The sequence below is a fragment of the Ostrea edulis genome, chromosome 6 (genome assembly GCF_947568905.1).
Source record: "Ostrea edulis chromosome 6, xbOstEdul1.1, whole genome shotgun sequence".
In the NCBI taxonomy this organism is placed as follows: Eukaryota; Metazoa; Mollusca; class Bivalvia; order Ostreida; family Ostreidae; genus Ostrea; species Ostrea edulis.
In genome coordinates, this window is record NC_079169.1 from 38,654,202 (window position 1) to 38,666,033 (window position 11,832).

General features: G+C 36.0%; 1 protein-coding gene across 2 annotated transcripts in view; it reads right to left on the reverse strand.

Moving 5' to 3' along the window:
- Positions 1-11,832, reverse strand: part of LOC125646048 (26S proteasome non-ATPase regulatory subunit 14) — a 68,434-nt gene that overhangs the window by 4,236 nt on the left and 52,366 nt on the right. For both annotated transcript variants that reach the window (XM_048872171.2, XM_048872170.2), the window contains one exon: positions 10,086-10,211. In XM_048872171.2, the coding sequence (XP_048728128.1) occupies positions 10,086-10,211 (126 nt within the window). The remainder of the gene's footprint in view (positions 1-10,085; positions 10,212-11,832) is intronic.

Genomic DNA, 11,832 nt, shown 5'->3' on the forward strand with positions numbered 1-11,832 from the left:
GAAGGCATTCTATCGGGCTTTTTGAATGAACAAATGAATAAAAGTTTAATGGAGATCTTTTGAGTTACGTACATCTTTTATGTGCAAATCGGAAAGTTACGTACATCATATTGTGAAAGTTACGTACATCAATCTACGTATTTGAAATACCAATTGCAGTAAATTCGGGACAGTATCATGAAGACTTTGGGTACAATTGTGAACTATTGATATCAATAGACATCCTCTTTTGTGAAGTGTATTTCACTTTGCTTTCTAAAAGACAAAAACATCGCTATTCTAATTTACCTGTTTCTTCTTCCGCCATCTTGGGATGTACATAACTGCAGTTACGTACATCAGTTTAATACCAGTGAATATAGGGATTTTTACAGCAGATTTATACGAATAAATAGGGTTTTTATCAAGCTATTTGAATAAAAGTTTATTGTTTCTGCATAACAAGATGCCCACAGGCCTTATCGGTCACCTGAGTACCAGTGAAAAAGTATCACTACTCCCAAGGGCGATGAAATCTAGAATAATAGGTGTATTAACATTAAAAGATACAACTAATTTGGACCCATCCTAGAGTCAAAACCCTGGGTTGTAAAATGACCATTTTTTGTACATCCATTTCTGCTATTCCTAAGTATGCATTTAGATTTTATACAGTTATCAGCAAACTTACAGATAAATACTGTATACTAAGTTTGGTCCCACCCTGGGGTCAGAATCCCTACCCCGAGGATCATCGAATTTACAATTTTGCTCTTTCTAAATATCCATTTAGTTTCAATTTAGTATCAATAACACTAAAGATGTTATTAAGTGTTTTATACATTAACAAAACACTTTATAGTAAGTTTTGGCCCCATCCTGATGGTCAGAACACCTATCCCGGGGATCATGAAATTTACAATTTTGGTAGAGGCCTTCCTGCTCTATATCACCATGCATTTAGTTTTTCTTAAACATGTGTGGTAGTAGAAGGAGATTTTTGAAAATGGTCAATTTTGGTCAGTTTTTGCCCAGCCCCATAGGCCCCAGGGGTGCAGGAATCCTGAAATTTACAATTCATATCCCCCTTTTTCCAAAAATACTTCATACCTAATTTGAAAAGAATTGGAATGATAGTTATCAATAAGTGTTCATACATTTAATAACTGACCATTTTGGCCCCACCCTGATACCAAAACCCCTATTCCTGGGATCATCAAATTTACAATTTTGGTAAAGGACTACCTGCTCTTTCTAAATATCCATTTATGGTCAATATATGATATTGTTTATAACAAGTGATGAAAAACCAATGCTTTATAGGTTATATTTGTTATCATTACTTTTACATGTAGTATCATTTCATTAATATGTATATTTTCAATACCTTAAAATTATGCCTAGCTGTCAAATACTAGTTAATGTAAAAAGTTTTTGTATGGAAGATATTGTATGCATGTGTGTCATTTTGTGTGTGAGATCATCTATGTAGATGTAATTGTAAATGTCTAAAAACAAGAGGCCCACAGGCCTTATCGGCCACCTGCATGAATACTAGTGAAAGAGTATCACTACTTCCATGGGCTATGAAATCTAGAAAACATTTCCTGTTCTGAATATCTAAGCTAAATTCTAATGTTCACCAACAGTATAAAACAAGATGTGTTCTTAAAACTTCACAGCCCTCAAAAGTGCATTCACTGACGAAAGGCTTTAAATAATAGGTGTATTAAAATTAAAACATCATAATATATGACTAATTTGGACTCATCCTAAAGTCATAACCCTGGGTTGTGAAATTCACTATTTTTTGTACATCCTTTTCTGCTATTCCTAAGCATGCATTTAGATTTTATACAGTATCAGCAAACTTATATTACATAAACACTATATACTAAGTTTGGCCCCAACCTGGGGTAAAAACCCATATTCTGGAGATCATCAAATTTACAATTTTAGTAAAAGACTACCTGCTCTATCCATTTAGTTTCAATTAAGGAAAGTCCGTGCTTTTACGTATCCGGTTTTAAATTTTAAACACCGACTAGAAAGTTCCAGTTATAACTTCTTTGTTTGATGTTTGTAGCATTCAAATGTGAATCTTAGATATATTTACCATGAATTATTATAGTGTGAAGTCCTCACTAGTTCCAATGGTACAATGCAATGTAATATCTACATTGAAAGGCTCATAGGCTTAAAAGGCTCATAGCTAGCAATCTAAGCCTGAACAAGTTAAAAATCATATATATATATAGGCGTGATCCTCACAGTGGAATTCACACTGAATTTTAGGGAGTGCGTTTGGTTCAAAGAAACCCAGAATTATAAATCCTCAGAAAATCAACAGCAAAGTTGTTGAATATTTGAACTCTTCTTCACAAGTACTTTCAAGAAACAAATTTATATGTACATGAGCTGTAGTTGCTAGAATCTACATGTATGTTACACTATATTTATTTTTTCTATAAGTATGAGATAGCATGTATGTATTTGTATGTATTATATGATTGATAGCCAAACAAAAAAAGAATAACACACACATTAAAAAAATTGTGAGAAAAAGGAAGGGGTGGGGGTGCCCCCCCCCCCCACCCCCTCCTTGTGTTCTAATTGTCTGGTAGGACAAAATTTTCAGTATGTTTTACATATATATATATTGTCATATTCTGTTAATCTTGATTTTAAGACTGTATTTGCTGTTACAATTTACTATTTTCAAAGTGTGCAAAGAATAATTGTAAAACTTAAATTTAAAAATGGGGGTTTACATATTCAAGAGACCATTTTGCAAAATATCTCTGGTCAACTATGGTAAAATATGCTTTTTTGTTAACCTTAGATATAATTCTAAATATTTTTAAAGAAAAACTGGCATGTAAACAATTTAAATTTTGAGAATTTTTCAAAATTGCGATATTCTGTGATTTTTTTCTGAAGGATGTGAGCAGATTAAACAGCAATTGTGTATGTTTTCAATTGAATATCTTTAAAAATTCTCTCAGTAAATGAATAGCTATTGGTTTTTATATATTATAGCTTAATATGATGTGCTTTGGTGCATATTTTTAATAAAACATGAGATAATGCATTCTTATGTTAGAATTTGGCTTTTGCATTTGGGGGTATATGTGCACTGTAGCACATAGTATAAAAATAAACCTGCAAAGGTATGTCTTATATGGGCTTTTTAGTTAGTTTATGAGTTGTTAAAGTTATTTAAATGAAAAAAAAAAATTTGATTGACAGAAATTTCTAATAGTATTTACCTACCTTAAGTATCAAAAGCACTAAAGAAAATGTTAGTGTTTTACACATAATTAAACACTATATAACAAGTTTGGCCCCACCCTGGGGTCAGAACCCCTACCCTGGGGATCATGAAATTTACAACTGTGGTAGAGGCCTTCCTGCTCTACATCACTATGCATTTAGTTTTTCTTACATGTGTGTGGTTCTTGAGAAGAAGATTTTTGAAAAATTTTCATTTTTGGGCAGTTTTTGCCCTGCCCCTAAGGCCCCAGGGGTGTAGGAATCCTGAAATTTACAATTTATGTTCCCTTTGTTCCAAATGTTTCATACCAAATTTGAAAAGAATTCGAATGATAGTTATCAAGAAAAAGTTAAAATGTCTATTGTTCACACATTTAATAAATGACCATTTTGGCCCCACCCTGATACCAAATCCCCTACCTCTGGAATAATCAAATTTACAATTTTGGAAAAGGACTACCTGTTCTTTCTAAATATCTATATTTATTTTCAATTTAGTATCAATAGCACTAAAGAAGATGTCAATTAAGTGTTTTACACATAAACACTATATAACAAGTTTGGTACCGCCCTGGGGTCAGAACCCCTACCCCGGGGATCATGAAATTTACAATTTTGGTAGAGGCCTTCCTGCTCTACATCACTATATATTTAGTTTTTCTCACATGTGTGTGGTTCTTGAGAAGAAGATTTTTGAAAATTTATCATTTTTGGGCAGTTTTTGCCCTGCCCCTAAAGTTATGTCCAAGACATGGTGTTATGTTGATATCGATGATATCAAATCGATGTTGAATCAATATTGTTAAACAATTCGTTATGACTGTCCTAGCTACTATATTTTTTTTTACACTTGTGTATAAATTTCGCTATGTTGCACTAAATGAGTTCCCTTACTGTCGATATCGTATCGATATCGAATCGTTACCATTTCAAGATTTTGTTATGACATTTTACCAACTATATTTCTTCATTGTTGTTTGTCTGTTTATAAATTTAACACTGACTGAGATTCCCTTGTTGTCGATATCGATGATATCGTGTTGATATCGAATCATGATTGTATAACAAATGGCTGTGCATGTCCTTGCCTGCATCATTCTGATAATTGTGCAGATGTTTAGGTAATTTGCATTAACAAAGTATCGCTTGCTGTCGATATCATGTCGATATCGTCGATATCATGTCGATATCGAACCATGATATTTATAAGTTTTTTGTGACCATCCTTGCCACTGTTTTTTTTTTTATAGATGTGCATGTGTTTAAGCATTCTAAATTGATTAAGTTTCTATTACTGTCGATATCATGTTGATATCGAATCAGGATTGGTAAGCAGTTGGTTGTGAAGTTTTTTGCTACTGTCCTCCTTTAAACTTGTTTATGATTAGAAATACATTGTTTGGAGTTAAATCTAAAAATCTGCATGAACCTCGGGCAGAATTCTTAATAAATTCACGAAACACGATCGATATCGATACATTATCGGAACAGTTTTGTCGATATCGACGATATCGACAAAGCACCCAGCGTCATTTATGATGATTGACTTCCAACAACAAAATCCATACAACTATCGATATCGATACGATATCGAACTGATATTGCCGATATCGTCATGATAGTTAGTCTGTGGTAAATTTTCAATAATAATTATTTCATAAATCTCAGTCAATTACAAAAACTCCATATGGTTGATATCGAAACGATATCGACATGACATTGTCGATGTCGTCGATATCGACATTACACTCGGTCTTGGACATGTATGCGCCCCTGGGGCCCCCGGGGTGTTGGAGTCCTGAAATTTACAATTTATGTCCCCCTTGTACCAATGATGCTTCATACAAAATTTGAAAAGAATTGAACTGGTAGTTATTAAGAAGTTAAAAATGATCAATTGTTAACACATGATGGACAATGGACGACAGACGAAAACCAATTGCAATAATGGTAAATTTTTGGCAGTTTTTGCCCTGCCCCTAAGTCTCCTGGGGCACAGGAATCCTGAAATTTACAATTAAAGTCCCCTTGTTCCAAAGATGCTTCATACCAAATTTGAAAAGAATTGGAATGGTAATTATCAAGAAGTTAAAATTTCTAAAAAATTGTTCACACATTTAATAACATTTTGGCCAAACCCTGATACCAAAACCCCTACCCAAATTTACAATTTTGGTATAGGACTACCTGCTCTTTTTAAATATCCACTTATTTCAATTTAGTATCAATAGCACTAGAGAAGATGTTATTGAAATGTTTTACACATAAACACTATATAGTAAGCTTGGCCCTACCCCTGAGATCATGAAATTTACAATTTTGGTACACGTCTTCCTGCTCTACATCACTATGCATTTAGTTTTTCTTAAACATGTGCGGTTCTAGAGAAGATTTTTGAAAATTTCTCAAGTTTGGACAGTTTTTGCCATGTCCCCAGGGAAGCAGGATGTCCTGAAATTTACAATTTATGCCCCCCCTTGTTCCAAAGATGCTTCATATCAAATTTGAAAAGAATTGGAATGATAGTTATTAAGAAGTTAAAACTTTCTATTGTTAATGCACAATGGACGACAACCAATTGCAATAAGTCACCTGAGTTTACTCAGGTGCCCTAAAAATGTTCAATTTCTAAAGCACAATGGACATCGCACGATGACAGACGACAACCGATTGCAATAGGTCACCTGAGTTTATTACTCAGGTGACCAAAAAGAAACCCTAACATGAAACGGAAAACTTTAATATAAACAAGCATTCTGAGAGTATTGCATGGCAATACATAGTCCCCTATCGGTTGCAAAAATCACTGTACCACAACAATATTCAAAGTTCATTATGTAGGTTATGGTAAAAGGGAAAATTGGGGAACCAGGATATAGGAATGGTTGGAAACCAACTACTATTCGAGTAGAGACTAGACCAAGAAAAAAGACAAATTTATAGTTAGGTTTAGGTCTTTAACCAAGTCAATAAACTGTGACATGTAGATGATCATGAATAATTTAGCTATATTGTAGTATTACTGTGCTAGAAGTTTTAATGAGTGTAGTATTCTTAATTCTTATCTACAGAGATAAGAAACTTGGATGTACATTGTAAACTAACAATTCATGCTATTTTTCTACGTCCAAGGGTAATAACTTAATGGAAAATCAACGGACCAAGATGAAATTCAAACTTGATCTGTAACTTGTTATGGCAAAGTAATGTACCAAATATGAAATGACTATCTGTAAGCACAACCAACAAGAGGCCCATGGGCCACATTGCTCACCTGAGTCACCTTGGTCCATATCAGAAGACTTTCCATATATATTTGCATGTAAAACCGTAGTCCCTATTATGGCCCCAACCTACCCCTGGAGGTCATGGTTTTTGAAACTTGAATCTACACTATGTCAGAAAGCTTTCATGTGACTGTGAACTTCTTTGGCCTAATGGTTCTTGAGAAGAAGATATTTAAAGATTTTTCGTATATATTTGTATGTAAAATTTTGATCCCCCCCTTGTGGCCCCATTTTTTGGCTCAGTGGTTCTTGAGAAGAGGATTTTAAAAAATTTTCCCTATATCTTTGTATGTAAAACTTTGATCCCCTATTGTGGCCCCATCCTAACCCAGGGGGCCATGGTTTGAACAAACTTGACTCTAAACTATGTAAGGAAGCTTTCATGTAAATATCAGCTTTTCTGGCTCAGTGGTTCTTGGGAAGAAGATTTTAAAGATTGTCCCTATATATTTGTGTGTAAAACTTTGATCCCCTATTGTGGCCCCATCCGACCCCCGGGGGCCATCATTTTAACAAACTTGATTCTGCACTATATCAGGAAGCTTTCATGTAAATATCAGCTTCTTTTCTGGCTCAGTGGTTCTTGAGAAGATGATTTTTAAAGATTGTTGCTATATATTTGTATGTAAAACTTTGATCCCCTATTGTGGCCCCATCCAACCCCCCGGGGGGCCAGGATTTTAACAAACCTGAATCTGCACTATATAAGGAAGCTTTCATATAAATCTCAGCTTTTCTGGCTCAGTGGTTCTTGCAAAAATCAACGGACTGAGACAAAGTTCGAACTTGATCTGTAAGTGAAAAATCAAGAGACCAAATTCAAAGTTGATCTGTAATTTGTTATGACAAAGCAATGTACCAAATATCAAATGAATATCTGCAAGCACAACCAAAAAAAGTCCGAAAAACTGATAATTCATGCTATTTTTCTAAGTCCAAGGGCCATAACTACGTGAAAAATCAACGGACTGAGACAAAGTTCGAACTTGATCTGTAACTTGTAATGGCAAAGCAATGTGCCAAATAACAAATGAATATCTGCAAGCACAACAAAAACAAGTCTGAAAAACTGATAATTCATGCTATTAAGTCCAAGGGCCATAACTAAGTGAAAAATCAACGGACCGAGACGAAGTTCGAACTTGACCTGTAACTTGTTATGGCAAAGCCACATACCAAATATAAAATAAATATCTGCAAGAACAGAGCAAAAAGTGCGGAAAACTGGACTGACGGACAGACAGACTGACGGAGCGCACACCTAAAGTCCCCTCGACTTCGTCGGTAGGGGACTAAAAACAACAACAACAATAAGGCCTTCTGTTCAAAACAAAAGAACTTAACTTAACAAATGTCTCCCCAGCTCCCCAAATTGGAAGTGCATCAATTGAAACCTCCTCCCCTTAATGTTTTGCATGGTATGCAGGAGAAAGCATGAGCAGGAACACAGACATCATGAACTCCGATAAGCCACATAGTAGAAGTGTTCACAAACTATTTTAACATCCTCCATCCCTCAGATCCACTATAACTTCAAGGACAAGAATTGGATCCACCTGTCCTTACTTTAAGGACAACTGGATCCTCCTGCCCCTGCAATATGCACATGGCATTGACTGATTGATTGATTGAATACTGTTTAACGTCCCTCTCGAGAATATTTCACTCATATGGAGATGTCACAACTGCCGGTGAAGGGCTGCAAAATTCCGGCCTATGCTCAGCGCTTATGGCCTTTGAGCAGGGAGGGATCTTTATTGTGCCACACCTGCTGTGACACGGGGCCTCGGTTTTTGTGGTCTCATCCGAAGGACCGCCCCATTTAGTCGCCTTCTACGACAAGCAAGGGCTACTGAGGACCTATTCTATAAACCCAGATCCACATGGCATTTAAGTATTGTACAAAATCTTAAGTCTATTGGATAAGCCATATCAGAGGAGAAGCGTTCACAAGCTATTTTACATCCTCCAGCCCTCTTAGATCCACAATAACTTTTAGGAAAATAATTGGATCCTCCTGTCCCATGAATATGCTAATTGTATGGCCCCCTTATTTCAAAGATGCTTCATACCAAAATTGAAAAGAATTGGACATGTAGTTATTAAGAAGTTAAAAATGTCTATTGTTCACACATTTAATAACTGACCATTTTGGCCCCATCCTAATACCAAAACCCCTACCCTCGGATCATCAAATCAACAATTTTGGTAAAGGACTACCTGCTCTTGTTCGGGGTGTCAGGGTAGCGCTCTCACTCCTCACCGATGCGACCCGAATTCGACCCCATGATCAGCAGTGGTTGTATGTGATAGGGTAGGGTGGTCGCCCGCTCGGACACGTGGGTTTCCTTCGGGTACTCCAGTTTCCTCCCACTTATATGACCCCCTAGCTAGTGCAAAAATCCGTGCATCAAAGGACCCCATTGGAAATAAGCTTTTGAGCTTTCATGGGTTATCCTTGGTATTTATGTATGTATGTTTGTATGTATGTATATATACGGAATAAACATTCATTTTATTTATTTACTCTTTCTAAATATTCATTTAGTTTCAATTCAGTATCTATAGTACTAAAGAAGATGTTATTTAAGTGTTTTACACATAAACATTATACATTATATAATAAGTTTGGCCCCACCCTGGGGTTAGAACCCATACCCCGGGAATCATGAAATTTACAATTTTGGTAGGTTTCTTAAACATGTGCAGTTCTCGAGAAGAAGATTTTTGAAAATTGGTCAATTTTGGACAGTTTTTACTCCACCCCAAAGGCCCCAGGGGTGCTGGAGTCCTGAAATTTACAATTTATGTCCCCCTTGTCCCAATGATATATATGCTTATCATACCAAATTTGAAAAGAATTGGACTTGTAGTTATCAAGAAGTTAAAAATGTTCAATTGTTAACGCATGACAGACGACAACGGACAACAACCAATTGCAATAGGTCACCTGAGTTTACTCAGGTGACCTAAAAATGTCTATTGTTCACACATTTAATAACTGACCATTTTGGCCCAACCCTGATACCAAAATCCCTAACCCTGGGATCATCAAATTTACAATTTTGGTAAAGGACTACCTTTTCTTTTTAAATATCTATTTAGTTTCAATATAGTATCAACAGCACTAAAGAAGATGTTATTTAAGTGTTTTACACATAAACACTATATACCAAGTTTTGCCCCACCCTGGGCTCAGAACCCCTACCCCGTGAATCATGAAATTTACAATTTTGGTAGAGGCCTTCCTGCTCCACATCACAAATTATAGTCGGAAGTTTTACATATTATACCATGATATATTTTTTTTGTGGTCATAAAAAATATAATATATAAAACCTTGTCTAAAAAAATAAAGTAGATGTAAAAGATGTCATTCTTTATTAGAACACTTTCACTGTAACAGACACATGTCCCGTAGAAACGCATGCGACTTCTCCAAACTTATATCATAGAATGGGTCGGCTTGTGCCAGCCCATAATAAATATGGCATTACAATATATCCAATTAGATGGTAATGAGTTACTCCCACTACATGTCCTTACCTTGTGATAATTTTTGGCAAGCTCTAACATTTCTTTCACAGTCTTCTCATTATTGGTGCAATGTGTCTTGTAATCTTCCAAAGATAAACCATCAACCCAACTTTTCTTATGGAGATTCAGCAACATCTATTACAAAGAGAAAGATATATTAATATGTTAGTTTGCAAAGAAGCGGCCATTTCTATATGAAAGGTAACGAACTGTGATCAATCTCATAACTACCACAAGGAATACAAAATAAAGAGTTGGGCAAATACGGACCTCTGGATAGACCAGAGGTGGGATCAGGTGCCTAGGAGAAGTAAGCATCCCCTGCTGACCAGTCACATCAGCTGTGTGCCCTATGTCTTGCTCAGGTAAACAAGAGTTATCCGTAGTCAAAATCAGTGTGCCAAGAACAGTCTAACAATCACTATGAAACACATGAGACAGCATTTGACCCAATGATAAGTTGTATTGGCAAACTATATTGTTATAACGACCATAGAATTTGTGAAATGCTGACTTTAAACGATTATTGTGAGAAGTGATATAGTACAGATCTCAAGATTAAGATATGTTTTGATGACTTGGTCTTGTAAAGTCAGGTCTGCCCATGGATTGAAATCTGATTGAAGATACAATGTCAAATAAGAGGTACTGTGAGCAATGCTCACTAAGAATACTCCCCGCTTACCCCAATCTCCCAAAGGGTGTTGTTAATAGGTATAAATTACCTCTTTCCTGAGTGTAAAAATATGGTATGCCTTTGTAGAAGAAAATGGAAGATATAGTCCGAACACAAATCCATGGTATAAACCTATAATTTTGACCTTGAGATCAAAGGTCAAGGTCACAAAGAGGTCATGAATGTACATGACACATAGTTTCATAGTGATACACCCATGTCTTATGGTATGACTATGTCAAAACCATAACCAATTTTGACCTTGAGGTCAAAGTTCAAGGTCATATAGAGGTCATGAAGGTACCCAACACATCGTCTCATGGTGATACACTCATGTGTCAAATATGGTATGCCTATGTCAAAGAACAAAGAAGTCATGGCCCTGACATGAATCCATTGTAAAAACCTTTAATTTTGACCTTGAGGTCAAGGTCATATGGAGGTCATGAAGGTACATGACATATTGTCTCATGGTGATACACTCATGTGTCAAATATGGTATGCCTATGTCAAAGAACAAAGAAATTATGGCCCAGACACGAATCCATTGTAAAAAGCCTTTAATTTTGACCTTGAGGTCAAGGGTCAAGGTCATATAAAGGTCATGAAGGTACTCGACACATCGTCTCATGGTGATCCACCAGTGTGCCAAATATGGTATGCCTAAGTCAAAGAACAAAGAAGTTATGGCCCGAACATGAATCTGCAGACAGACGGACGGACGGACAGATAGAGTGATTCCTATATACCCCCCTGAACTGCATTCGGGGGATATAATAAATGAGGATACAAAAAGCACCAAAAACAAGGGATTGTTTTTATAAGTAACAAATGTCTCCCCAGCTCCACAAATTGGAAGTGCACCAAATTAAACCTCCTCCTCTTAATGTACTGCAAGGTATGGAGGAGAAAGCATGAGCAGGAACACAGACATCATGAACTCTGATAAGCCACATAGGAGAAGTGTTTACAAACTATTTTACACCCTCAACCCCTCAGATCCACTATAACTTTAAGAATAACAATTAGATCCTCTTGTCCCTACAATATGCACATCTGCAAACAAGAGGTACTGTGAGC